The sequence below is a fragment of the Typopeltis vanoorti genome, chromosome 1, assembly GCF_054136105.1.
Source record: "Typopeltis vanoorti isolate ZY-2024b chromosome 1, IOZ_Tvanoo_1.0, whole genome shotgun sequence".
Classification (NCBI taxonomy): Eukaryota; Metazoa; Arthropoda; class Arachnida; order Uropygi; family Thelyphonidae; genus Typopeltis; species Typopeltis vanoorti.
The window spans coordinates 166,737,987-166,752,563 of record NC_143549.1 but is presented as its reverse complement, the minus strand read 5'-3'; the positions used below and the strand labels follow the sequence as shown (position 1 = coordinate 166,752,563).

The window sequence follows — 14,577 nt, the reverse complement described above, 5'->3', positions numbered from 1 at the left end:
TAGCAGCACACCCCCCTCCGGTCCTATCCTTCCTAAAAAATACTGTACTCTTGACACTCGATACCATTTAGTATGTCTGATTCTGATAGCCAGGTCTCACTAATACCTAAATCTGAAGTTGCAACATATTGACTAAGGCAACAAACTCTATCCCTTTGTTTCTTTATAATAGATATAGTACTCATATATTGGAGAGAAGATCATTTGCTTTCTAAATACCAGAGAAATCTGGCATCAACCATTTTCTCTATCTTAAACAGCTGGTCAGAGCAGTAGGTTGATAATTATTTGCTTGTTCTTTTTTTTAAGGTTACGATGTGGTCAGCATTCATTGTAAAGAATTTATGAAGACAAAAACACACTTGTTGGAGTAATTATGAAAATAACAATCAAACATTTCAACCTCTGTATCAAGGTCACATCGGGAAAATATAACATATGCACAGGACACAAGCCAAATGACACTACACAAAAGTAAGATAAATCTAAATGTTTTGTTATCTTTTACCCTAGCCTGACTTCTGGTGAAAAATAAATGAATCAATAAAATTATAATTATACATAAATATAAATTAACATTTTTTTTTTTTTACGTATAAGTATATAAATGTTTTATAGGATGCTATTATAGGTTGTGGATAGGTCCTCCAGATTCTTGGAATTACTAAACCATCATTCTTGTTAGATTCAGATGATGTTTCAGCATCTCAGAAACTTCGTTGAACTTTTTTTTCAAACAGGTTTTGGTGCAGTGTTGGTAACTTTCCATTTGATTCTGTGACATGTTTGAAGTGCATAGTCTGACAGGCCTGTTTTACCATAGCGGAGGAATTTAATGTGGCGTTTATGTTCATATTTTCTTATTGGGATGGTGTGCCCTTTTTCCCTTATGTAGGGTAAGTTGCAGGTGCACTGAATTTTGTAAACCCCTTGGTGGGCAAGGTAGGAAATGGGGAAGAAAAGGGGATCTTAGGATGAGCTTAGTATACTTTTTAATTTTGCAGGAGGCTTGAAGGTTGCCTTAATGTTGTATTTATGTATTGTTCTGTTTTTTTCTGATATTCCCCTAACGTATGGTATTGTTATTTATATCACATCATTACTGTCGGCTATTTCAGTTATTTTAAAAAATCTGTCAGCTGTGCCATTTATTTATGTTATATATCTCTGTAAAGAGGTTTGTTTTTACACGAAGTGTTAAGTAATTCCATAAGAATTCAATCCACTTGGTGCAATGACTTTTAACTTTATAAGAATCTAGAAAATTATTGACTTGAGATGAAAATAAAAAAAAAAAACATATACATTTAATGAAATGAAAACATTATATACATTTTAAATAAAATTACATAACTACAAAACTAATTAGATCCAAGACCTAAAATAAGTCTACATTTTAGAGATTTCCTTATCTTAAAAGAAGAAAATCATTCACTCTCTGCCTCATTCTAATACTGTGTTGCTTAACATATACTTAATCATGTCTCTCAGACTGAACATTTTGTTTTCGCAACAAATTTCTACAAACGACAAGTGTTCATTAGTCAGATAGTGAATGATCTTCTTCTTTTAAGGGAAATCTTTAAAGTGTGGACTTATTTTAGGTCTTGGATCCAATTACATTTATAGTTATTTATGTAGTTTTATTTAAAATGTATAGAATGTTTTAGTTTCATTAAATGTAAGATATTTCTTTTCTGGAGATACAGAACTACCTCTTCATTTCCATGGAATTGTTTTTTTTTTTTTTTTTTTTGCATATATTATTTTTTCAATCATCCTATTTCACTGGAGTATAACTAATCTTGCCTCACACAGTTCAATATGATATACAAATCACCAAATTTTTTTTTACCAGAGAAAGAAACATTTTCTTTTTACTATTTCATAAATAAAAGTATCAAGGTAGAGTTCTTCGTGTTAAGCTATTTATAGTTTCAGATTTTACCAATTCCGTCTCTTTTCCAATAGAATAATAAATATACCCAGTGTCCTTTAGACATGAAACTTTCATATAGCGTTTCTTCAAACGTTGAATTAGAATGTTTACTCCAATATCTTCTTTTATTTACTAATCACTTATTGACAGTCTCAACTCTTCCAGTTTAAAGATTCACAATGCTATGATTCCTTTTTGGAATCTTCTATTAATATTCTCCTGGCTGTCATTTCTTAAAAACTTCCTAAAAACAAAATTCTCTGGTCACCATTCTCAAATTTCCAATCTCTTTTTTTCTTGTTTTCCTCACTACCCCGGTGCCAAACGCTGTATGTCAGCTGTCAATCACTCATAAATCTCCCCGATGAGCATGCACACTTCATGTAAATGGCTAGCGAGAAGTTAAGTAGCAATGGCTGACACATTATGATTGTTAGTGGAAAGAGAATGTCTTTACAAAGAATAAGATATCTCAACACTTTAAAATTATGAAATACATTAAGAAGACTGAAATTATTATAACTCTCAAAATTTAGTAAGTACATCAATTTCAAATGCTTTACATTTCATTTTTACATATCAGTAATGGGCATATCACAGGTGCCGATCATGTGTTACAAAATCAAAACTAATAATATGCTAACATAGAGAAATAATTGTAAAAAGAATCATAATTTTATTTGAATTTTTAATTTCATAATTATGATTTTTACAGTATTATTATGGATGATCTTGTGAATGTTTTTTGTTGTTGTTGTAGCCAACTCTGTAGCAACAGCCTTATGGATTATCAAAAATAAATCTTTACACAGTCATTGTTGATTATAATCAGCAAGGACTGTATAAAATTAAATGTTTCAATTAATTAATTGAAAGCACCAATAATAGGTGTTGTGATACTTTTAAACCCAGAAGTGGCATTTTGAAGAAATTAGAACATTTTCTTAGTTTGCTTAAATTGTGACATTGCAGTCACATGGTAAAAAAAAAGTTTCAGAATTGATCTACAAATTCTATCACCATGACTTGCTCAGAATGTGACACTGAAAAAAATGCTAATTTTCATTGACTCTTTTGGCATTGTTTCTCTTCTGTATTTGATTATTAATAAATTTAAGTGTAACCTTCTGTTGTATTTTTATTTATAATGTAAAATGTTTCCTATGGTGGGAAAGTTTGAAAAACACTGGATTCAACACATCGATTTTGTGGAATTGATTTTCATAATATAAGGTTACATAACTTAAATAATGGTCTCACTATGTGAAAGGTTGCCTACTTTCCTTTGATACACAGGTGTCTGCTTAGTACAAATTTTTTGTTGGCACACACACACACACACGAAAACTGATTTTACAAAGAGTACTCCCCCAGTTAAGTGTAATTTGACATTGCCTTTCAGCCTAGTACATACATTAAAACACATAAGATGTTACACGATAAGGTAATAAACATTAAAAAAGAAATACGAACTCTGTATTTGTTTATTTACTTTTTTTTTTTTCAAAGCACACCAAATTGTGACCCACTTATTTATGTATTCTCTTTTTGACTAATTGGTTACAAACATGAAGCTAAATCTTCAACTTTGTTCCATCTTATTGTGAGACAACCAGCACTAATATGAAAAAAGACATTAGGAAAGATTTTGTAGTCATGTGGCACAGGAAAGAGGTACTCAGAAAATATGCTTTGTATGTTTAGGGATTGTGGATTTATGATTAAAGGAAAATTTTAGTAATTTGGTATAATTCCTGAACTGGTAAATTGTTTACCTAGCTATCATATACCCACAAAGAAAAAGTGATGTTAGCAAGATTTGATTACAAAACTCCGATCATTGAAAAAGGCAAATATGTTGTTGGCTTACACATATTTAAATTAAAATGCATTGAATAGTTGTGTTTATCTGTTTTATTAGCAAGTTTTCATTTAAAAGTTCTTCAAATTTATTAACATGTAATTTACAGTTATTTTCACATATTCATTATTGCAATACCATTTTATTTATATAATTATTATCAAAAAGAAAAACCTGTCCCTATTGCTTCGCAGTCATGAAAATTCATTTGACTTTTGTTCCAGTTAATTGTGGTGTGCAGCCTATATAAAGATTACTATCACTGACTGTATAAACCGTATTAAAAATATATCCAGGACTAAAATGATGTATTCACTTTGTTTCCAATCAAATTAATAACTGTTAAAATCGAAATATGCAGAATAACATTCTATTGGATTTTGAGCATTTGTATTATCAAAAGTACATATACCACAAAACATCCTGATATACTAACAGCCATTGTTATATTGACATGATTGGTGGTTAACATGTCCTTCCTAAGGATGAGCGAAACTGCTAATTGAGGAGTGTAAATTCCATCCAAAAGCAGCTATCGACCTGTCATGAATGGTTGGTAACATGGAACTTTTTCAAGCCATTAGGCCTCCAATAAGCAGATAGGCAGTCTTGTGGGAAACAGTGAAGTTCATCCTATGTAACACCTAAACACATTTACAAATATCTGTGATTTGCATTGAAGTGATGTCAAATCACATTGATGTGATTTGACATCTGGTTGCATTTCAGATTACAATTCTGACATTATAAACCTTACTGGAATCTTCTGAGATATTGAAATGCTAAATACTCCAATGATGTGATGAAATTAATATGGCACCTTAGTCCTATAGACAGATTCAAAAGTCTGTATTGCCATCAACTATCCAAACAAGCAAGTTGCAAGTACATTTTTGCTTATCCCTAAGATGCAGCATATTGTTGATTATGTCATAACAGCTCTGGCTGTTAGTGGAGAGTATATTTTTAGTGTACCTATACTCTTAGTTGTTGCTTTTCGTATGGGGTCCTCCCCCCATTCCTCAACCATCCCTTAGGATTGGTTGAGCCCCTCCTAATGAGGGAATTAAGTATGTATTTTATGACTGTAAATCTGTGTGTGTTGACAGGCCAGTTTGCCTGTTCTAAGGGATGAAAAACCAGAGTTTACAGGTGAGAAAAACTCTCTACCTCCGTATGAGACCAACTAACTCACCTTTAGTTGAGAGTTCAACTGAATAAGTTAAACCAGTTTGATTTCCATCATGGACAGGAATCGAACCCAGGTCTTTCCAACTAAACAGTTCATCTATACCAGGGGCGAATGCTGGTCTTGAAATTCACGCTTGCTCTTGTTATCATTCAGGGAGTGAGAGGTGTGATTGAGGTCTGATTAGCGGAATAATGAATTACTGATCATTTAAAACTATATATTTAGAAATTTATGTACATTTAATCATACAAATACAACATTTATTTTACAAATGATATTCTATCTTTTTCAATTTAGCTACTTGAATACAAATTCCACCCTACGGTTCTTCTTTATGAACTGGTCAATAACATTATCATAAAAAGTTGGTTGTAACTTAATTTTCCCAAGCAACACGCACACTTGTAAAGGCTGGCCGAAGCTCACTGGCTACAGCTACTTTGACTGCATATGGCCTGTGTTTAAGACGACATGAAGGGAGCAGAAATGGTTATGTGCACGCATGAAATCAGAGTGTTGCAGCGAGAACCTGAAAGCTCCTACAACCGAGCAAGCATCGGCCTTCGATATACAATGCAAAACTTAATTATTGCTGCACAAGCTTAAGTCTTCTGTCTACAAAAATAAAAGCCTAAATGGAATGCTTATAAATGCATGCATTTATTAACAAATAAATATTACTTCTTTCTCAATTAATAAGCTTGTGCAACAAGCATGGAGAATTCGCCCCTGGTCTATGCTGACTGAGCTACAGAGGCTCATACTCTTAGTAATACTAGTTCTAAGAATCTAGCAGAATGTCAAGTTCTGTATATTTTGATTATCACTTAGGTACAAAGTGTGTGTTTATCCTATGTAGAAAAAAGTGTCTGGATACTAGTGCTATTTAGACAATACTGCATTTATTGCAAAATCAATGAGTGTGCCCACCCTTGGCCACAATTACATTGTACACTCTCCTTGGCACACTTTCAATGAGATGCTGATAACCAGTTGCAAGTATGCTTTTCCTATTCCGCTTGCAAAGAGAATTCTATGTTCAGACATAGAAGTGTCATTCTAACCCAAATCTGACGTTCACATTCATTCCAAAGGGCCTCTATAGGATTGAGGTTGCAGCTTTGAGCTGGCCTCTCCAAATTCTGTACACCCATATCCTCAAACCATGTCGAAATGGAGCATGCTTTATGCACAACATGTTGTTGTGCTGAAACAAGAATTGTGCCGTCACTGTAAAACTGGTAAAGTACAGGCAATGCAGCATTGTCTAGAATGTCCCAGCACTTTGTGGCGTTCATATTTCCATCCACAACCACCAACAGCCCAAGTTCATACACCATGAGAATCATCCCCAGACCATGACACATGCTGGCAGTTCACCTGGCATATCCCAAGTGAATGGTGTCTGCATATGCCTAGCAATGACCATTGGATTTAAAAACAGTGTAGTGTGAGTCGTCACTCCATACCACTCATTTCCAGTGGTCTGCGGTCATCGACTATGTTTTTTGCACCAAGCAAGTTGCTAATTCGTATGAGTTATTAACAGCTTGTATGAAGTAGCTAGGCCATAGAAATTTAACCTGTACAGTTCCTTATGAATGGTCTTTGTGCATACACCCCTGTTCACTCCTGCAATTCCTTGGTAATGATTCGTGCAGAGGAACGATATCACTCGCAGACAACATATTTCAGAGCTCTTTTGTTCCCTTTGTGTCAATTGATGTGGCCTTCCTGAACATTTCTTGGTAGACATAAGTCCCTCAGGTTTCCATTTATTGATATGTCTTGAATAGTTGGCCATGCGTGTTGCAATTTGTCTGCAATTGCACACACGAACAGGTTGCTGATATGGTACCCTATAATAACATCTCGTTAGAAGTCAGTAAGCTCAACACGCATGACCATGTCTCACGAGTAGATGATATACAGTACTGTACAATGTCTGAGGAGCTTACCTGCAGTTTTAAAGGAATTCTGATATACATGATCTATTGCAGTGTTCTATTTTGGTTGCAGAATGGAGTGGTGTCCAGACACTTTTTTCCACATAGTGTATATATATGTGGGGGGGGGGGGAGCTGAAAAGTTCTGATAAACACCTAGAACAAAAATGATATTAAAGCAACTGATATATCCACAAGAAAGAACACATCTTAAAACTCTTTAACCCCCCTCCCCGTGTTTTATCAAATTTGAATAATTTGCTCTTTTTCTTTTAGGATATATAAGAAGACATGTCAGAAGTTTTAAAGAAATTTGAAGACAGACACAAAGGTGCAGGACATCATCAAGTTTTTCATGCTGCAAGAAAGTCCACAACTGAGATGTTAGGGGACTGGGGCATCTTGAGACAATAGATGTCCTCAGGTCAGGAGGATTCCATAGCGATCACACCTGGAAACATTGATGCAATGCATACCTTGATGAAAGATGACTACCAGCCAAAAACACTGCAAAGACTTGGGGAATATCCAGGGAATGAGTTGGGTTCATTATCCACCAACATCTGAACATGCAGAAGCTCTCAGTAAAGTGGGTTCCCAAATGTTTGAATTCCAACCAAAAGAGAACATGGGCTGTCATCTCAAGGGATTTTGAGAAATCAGGTGCAAATTTTTTGGTTTGTAATAGACTGTTGATGAAACATGGCTGAATTACTATGACCCAGAGGCCAGATTACAGTCAATGGAGTGGCATGGGGACACAAATGTTCTCCACTTCCCAAGAAGTCCTGGATTCCAAAGGTCAGCAGGGAAGGTTCTTGCCATTGTCTTTTGGAATACGGATGATGTAATTTTTATCAAGTACCATCAAAAAAGATGAAACTGTTGCAGCAACAGTTTATTCAACACTCTGAAGGAGGTATGGAAGGAAATATGCTGCAGGAAATTGAGCAGAGGAGTGTTCTTTTGCAGGACAATGCACCTGCTCACACTGCTCATGTAACGCAACAGACAATCCTTAACTTGGACTTTCAATGTCTGCTTCACCCATCCTATTCACCAGAACTGGCCCCATCTGACTATTTCCTATTTCCAAATTTAAAGAAACACTTGAAAGGAACAAAATTTAGCACAGATCATGAAGTCATATCTGCAGCAAAAACAAGTGTGTAACACTTCGTGGGTAATATGTAGAATAATGTGTATGTCCACACCAACCTTAATAAGATATAGTACCTCCTTTTGCTGTGATGACTGTAATAATCCTGTGGGGCATACTTTCCACAAATATACTATTGTGTGGCAGACACCTGGCCCCCATGATGCACCAGTTCATACCACAGATGTTCAGTAGGGTTGAGATCAGGGCTCTGTGGAGGCCAGAAGACTGTACAGTTACACCAGCAGTCCTATGACATGGTTCATTGTCCAGAATGTTCAGATACCTCTTGGAGTTTAGTGTTTGTGACACCACAAACAGAGGTCAAAGGCCAAACCAGAAGAAACAGGACCATACTATCACACTGCCTCTGAATTTCATTTGGGGTTATGCACTCTGGTAAGACATTCACTGAGCATCTGCTCAGTACAGAGTGTAGTGTGATTCATCACTCAAGCTTCCACGTCTCACTTTACATGCTTTTTGCATGTAAAATTTTCACACAGAAGACAATGCTGCATGTTGGTTTGGTTAATGTAGTGCTTGCATATTACAGTCTTACAATGTTGTGAGCCTCGGTTCTTGTGTTTTTTTTTGTTTTTTTTGTGCGTGCACGCATGCAGATTCGTGTTTTAATCTATGTCTGGAACTCTGCAATCAACATGTCAGCTGTTACATATTAACCTTCGTAGCACCATACAGTCAAATTTAGTTAGTCATCCACTGCAGGTAGCACTCACAGTTGGCTCCCAGATTGTTCATCTAGGAAGGCACAATTTGTCAATAGTTTGCACCTGCAATATGGCATCCTATCACAACATCTCTTTCAAACTCTGACAGCATCATATTCCTCCAGTTTATACTGGCTACAGACACATAACTCGTTACATGGCACAATGTACCTTGCCTGTGGGAGTGTCCATTGACTTCTTTCCAGGCAATGTATGTAATAAGTGGTTTTAAGGATATAGTTTTGAACATTGCTGTAGGTGTAGCTGTATCATTATTTTTATCATAAATTTAATAATGATAAAAATAATGATATGGACAAATTTAATAACCTGGAAACCTTACTCTGAAGGCTTCCAGTAATAAAGCAAGTGTACAATGGTTTCCATAAATTGACAAAAAAAAAAAAAAACTGTATGATATCAGTAAGTAAATAATTTAATTCAGTAATAAATGGGTCCATGAAGACCATAGTCAAAACAATGTGGTCATCCCTCATAGCAATGTCCAGGAGCTCAATTGGTAATAACTATTGCTCCTGCCAAGCTCTACTAAAGTCCTTTAATGTTTTTGTGGAGAGAGGTTGAGAGCAGTAACACATCTACCTAGAGCATCCCATACTTTCAATATGATTAGAGTCAGGAGGCCTAGCTGGCCAGTCTAAATACAATCACGCAGATGATTATTATAGTCTTGTAGGGCAAATGGCTCCCCTATCACACACACATATCGATGAACATAGTTTCTGGACCTTGTCTCTGTAAGTTGCAGCATTCATGGTTCCACTAGGAAGCACATACAGGTTGGTACATTTAAGGAAAACCATCCCACTACCTCCACCATAAATATCCCTTGTTCTCTCTCCAAATTAGAGTATACCTGGTATACTCTAATTTGGAGAGTATCTAAATCGCTTTCTAGTGCAAATCGGGACTCATCTATAAACAATACTGATCCTCCTTGGTCTTGGTTCCAGTTGATGCGGGGATAGGGGGCATGCAGACATTCAGTAATGTATAGTTCACTTTCTTAAAACCTTCTGAGCACTAAATACCAATGTTACTATACCCAGCACAAGGTCACATCATACCTGATTCAGAATAGCACTCTTGTTTCAGCAAGCAGATAATCAGAGATATCAGTCTCTCACTGAAGTTGTAGCCCATGGCCTGTATCTTATCTCTAGGATACTGTTTGTGTCTGTTAGAATTGGTTCCACAGTCTATGAACCTCAGAAAGGCTTACATGCAACTGTTTGGCCATCCTCTAGTCTTATGATGGCTTTCAAATTGAATTCATCAGATGATGAATTCAGGTGGCAAGCAGCCCCATCTTTGGGATCAGGAAATTATTAATTTGCTGATCCCAAAATATATTGTTCTCACTGCGGACACAATATAGAAAATCACTCCCAAACACCCATTTTTATGCTGTGACATTTGCATATGATAACTAGTGTTGGCATCACTTTTTATATAATATACCTGACGTTCATATGTTTTGGTTTTCCTTTTCCTGGAGTTATCTCAATTTTTCTCTTTGTTCCTTAATTTATGGAAACCAGTGTATGAAGAAAATCATCTCCACAGTGTGGTGAAGTTTTTAATATCTCTCTACACACATAATTATCCTATTAGCAGTCTCATTCACAGAGTGAAGATGGAAATAATAGAAAACTAGTTTGCCCAGTTAATAAATGATAAATAGATTATAAAAAATTTAATATTATGTATGTATTCAATAAAGAATTGAAATGATTTTATTTATTTTCAGGACACTAATTTAGACACCTCCCATGTGACTGAGAAAGAAAATATATATAAACCTCATGCAGAGAATGATATATTGGAATCTGTTAAAAATCAAAGATAGAATAAAGTTTTTTTTCTTGGAAATCAGCTTTTGAATGTTTATATCACTATTACATAAATCAGTACCATTTGAGGGTTTTTTCTTTCTAACATTTGAAAATGAAAGGAGCAGGGGGTATACAAGTAAATTCAACAAATCTATTCATCAATTGAATGAAACTTCACTTTGTCTGAGAAATCCAGTTTCCATCTTGAATTTAATTTTCCTATAACTTTTCTTAAGAGTACAATCACCTCTACAATGAACTCAGACTACCGAAAAGGCTGAACATAAGAAGTCCCACAGCCTCAACTGAAGGAAAAATACTATAGAAAACTTGTCATTAAACTGTCTGTGGTCCCTATAAGTTTACATGAAATTGATATTCAATCATCTTTCAATATAGCAATCTCAGTTAACAATGAATATTATTTTCTCAAGCATTGCCACTGAGGCAAAGATTCATTGGGAAGCCTCATTCATGAGTGATGCACCTATAAATGCCCCACCTTTGCAGTATTTCCTTTAAACACCAAACAAAAATTCTAGTTCTTACATAATTTCCAGGGGCAATTTCTTGCTATCTCCCTTTCTTCCATGAATTGAAAAAAAAAAAGCATGTTTTTATTGTATTCTCCCTTTTCACCTGCTAGCTAGCCGCTGTTGTCTGCACCATTGTAAATATATGTTATTTTTTATATATGGTGATAACTTTTTCTTTATAGCTTTACTCTAATGCGCTTTTTCTCTCTTATCCTTTCTCATTTACTCTACTGCATACTATGATTATCCACCTTCCATATTTACTAGTCGAATGCCTATGAATACTGGAAATTTATTTGTCAGACTGCGCCACCAATATATCATTTAATTGGCATAAGACTAAATAAACTTCCGGTAGATTTCCCTCTCTCTCACGAGCGAAGTTTCTTTTATCAATGTTTACTTTAACAGTCGTGGTTCATAAGTAACTGAACTGCGTTTTTCTTGCCTTAAAATTATTTCCTGCTCACAAGTTTGATTTATTTAAGAATAGTGCAGTTGTAAAATAAAAGATCAGGCAGCACTCTTTTAACAAATAATTAAAACACATTTATTTACAAATTATACATGAATTAAACAATGGGGAGATTGCTTTCTCTATCCATTTATAAAATCTTTAGCATACATTAGAACCTTTTTACTTTAACACTAATTAACTTCTTTAACTCATAATCTTATTTATTCTCCGCTTACAAAATTCATCTTATTAAACTTCTAGTTTACTTGCAAAGAGGTTAGCTAACTCTCTGTTAAGTTATCTTTACAATTTTTATATCAACTTCCAATATGCCATATTGATACTTCTTACTGCTATTGACCAAATTCTTAAGTCTTTCTATAACATACTATAAGAGGAAATGTACAAAAGTATGGAACTTACAAAGGCTCTGTATCGCACATTCAGTCAAATGTCTTGCACAAAAAGTTCTAAGGCAATTCTTTCATCTCAGATCTTGAGCTTCCTCAGGGATGTCTGGCTTCAGTAATATCTCATCGGGAAAATAGCGGGCTGTGAACTGCGACCTTCATTCAGCTCCAGCAAAAGGTTGTTTTCCCACGGTGAAAAGAAAAACTACCGAGCGAAGCCGCCTCAGATAATTTACATTGCCTTTTCTCCTCTGCTTTGGCTTGTCGAAAATGCCTGGACGACTGCCATCTCCAATAGCTCGAACTGCCACCAACTCTCAACATCCCTCTCTCTCTCTCTGGCATTTGGAAGTTGGGAAGCCCCTTATACTCCCCTCAGTCTCCTTTTATTTTGCAATCTCATGACCATGCATTAAGGGTAGTAAACCCGAAGAATTTGGCATGACTCTTTCATCTTTTTAGTTTAACCCGCTCTCTGTTCTCCTCCATACAATCTTTTGATTGTATTTTTCCGGGTGCAGAAACTTGTCTCTAAAACTAGCGGACCTCTTTGATACTTTGCTTCTCCTTTCGGGACCGTGGAAACTTCTCTAAACCTAGTGGCACTCTTAGATACTATCTTTAAAGGTGTTAGTGCAGTAAGCACTAAACTAGTAAACAACTTTTCCTGCGCTCTTACACATAACTATATACATATACAAAGTTCCCCTGGGAAAGGCATTGCCTTTGTTTTTGACGTTAAAACAGTAAATATATTCACTTCCCACAGGATTAACTACATTAATAAAATACATACATACAAACAAGATTATTTTTGTAACAGTTCACATGAGACTTGACCTCTGTAAAAAAATCGATGTAAAGCGCTTTGGTATTTTTAAGCTACATCGAGATTTTACAGAACCATTCATAATCTTGGTCACTTGCCTCCTCTCCATCACTTTGGCAACCTTAAAGAATTCATATATTATTTAAAATTACTCATGTTTACTGTATGTGTGCTGTGTTGTGCACACTTTTGATGTATCTTTACTATTTACACACTGAGTGGTAAGTAACTTTACTAGAGTTCAATCCAAATGGTGCAATGACTTAACTTCATTCTTTTTAGAATCCAGGAAATGATTGTCTCAAGCCCAAATAAAAATATATACATTTAATGAAACTAAATAAAACTATATACATGATAAAATGAAAGTAATAACTATAAACAGTTTGGATCCCAGTCCCTTCTAAAATAAAATTATATTTTGAGATCTCCTTTATCTTAGTGGATAAATTCATTCTCTTGCTGACTCATTCTATTAATTTGTTTTCCATGCATTTAATCCACCTACCACACTGAACTTTTTTTTTTCCCACAACAAATTCCTATAAAAACAGTAAATGTTCATTAGAGTCCTTTATCAGACCTTTTCTCAAAATAGAAAACTTAACATCCATGTAACCATGCAGAATTTCCTTATTTAGCATATACTGTTCCATTCATCCTCACTGTTTCACTGAATATAAATAATCTTACCTAAGGCAAGAAATTACAAGAAACAAATTCTTTACCAGAGGGAAAAAATATTTTACTATTATATATGAACAAAGTGTACCAAAGGACACGCCTCTTCATTAATGTCACTTTTACAGTAACAGATTTCTCTAATTCCATCACTTGTTCTGAGAAAATGATCACCAGTGTCCTTGAGACAGAAGAAAACATTATTTATTATTTACTTGTTGACAGTATCAACATTTCCAATCAAAGGATTCACCTTGCTCAGATTTCTTTTCAGAATCCTTCATTTGGTACATTCCAACTGTTAATTTTTTTTTGTTTTTTTTTTTTCCCCCAAAGACTGCTTAAAATAAAATTCTCTGGTCTGTGTTCTCAAACTTCTGCTTTCTCTGTCGGCTGTCAATCAACCTTCTTGGTGAGCATGCATACTTGTTCAATAAGCAAGAAGTCAATAATGACACATTGTCATTAGTGAAAGGAGAATGTCTTCATGACAGATATCGCTGTTCACTTAACGATTGCGAATTAGAATAAAGAAGTATTGAAATTATTACAATTATCAGATATCTGGTAAGCACTTTAATTTCAAATACTTATCATTTTTTACATATCAATTTCTCATCAGACACATCACAAGTGCCGATCATGTGGTTACGAAACGGAAACTAAAAAGGAAAAAAAATGTACAAAATGTATTTTAATTCCTAAATATTTATCTTACATCTAATAAAACTGCACCTGCTAGCTAGCCTCTGTAACTCAGAGAGATGGCCTGTTCTCATAAGTGGCATACCATACACCTTTCACAATCTTGGTCACCTGCCCCCTCCTCCTGCCACTTGGTCAGCCTTAAAGAATCCATATATGACTGGCTACGTGGATTCTTTAGGTGACAAAGTATTCAAGATGTCCTATCCTATCCTAATTTACGCTCATGCGTAGACCTACACATTTTACTGTGTAGGCATTCAGAACCAAAATCC

General features: G+C 35.0%; 1 protein-coding gene across 3 annotated transcripts in view; it reads left to right on the top strand.

The window, feature by feature from the left end:
* LOC150110620 (pseudouridylate synthase 1 homolog) overlaps positions 1-10,721 on the top strand; it is a 156,677-nt gene extending 145,956 nt beyond the window's left edge. For all 3 annotated transcript variants that reach the window (XM_090395297.1, XM_090395278.1, XM_090395287.1), the window contains exon 12: positions 10,600-10,721. In XM_090395297.1, coding sequence (XP_090251423.1) covers positions 10,600-10,698 — 99 coding nt within the window. In that variant the 3' untranslated portion in view covers positions 10,699-10,721. The remainder of the gene's footprint in view (positions 1-10,599) is intronic.
* The last annotated feature ends 3,856 nt before the right edge of the window (positions 10,722-14,577 follow it).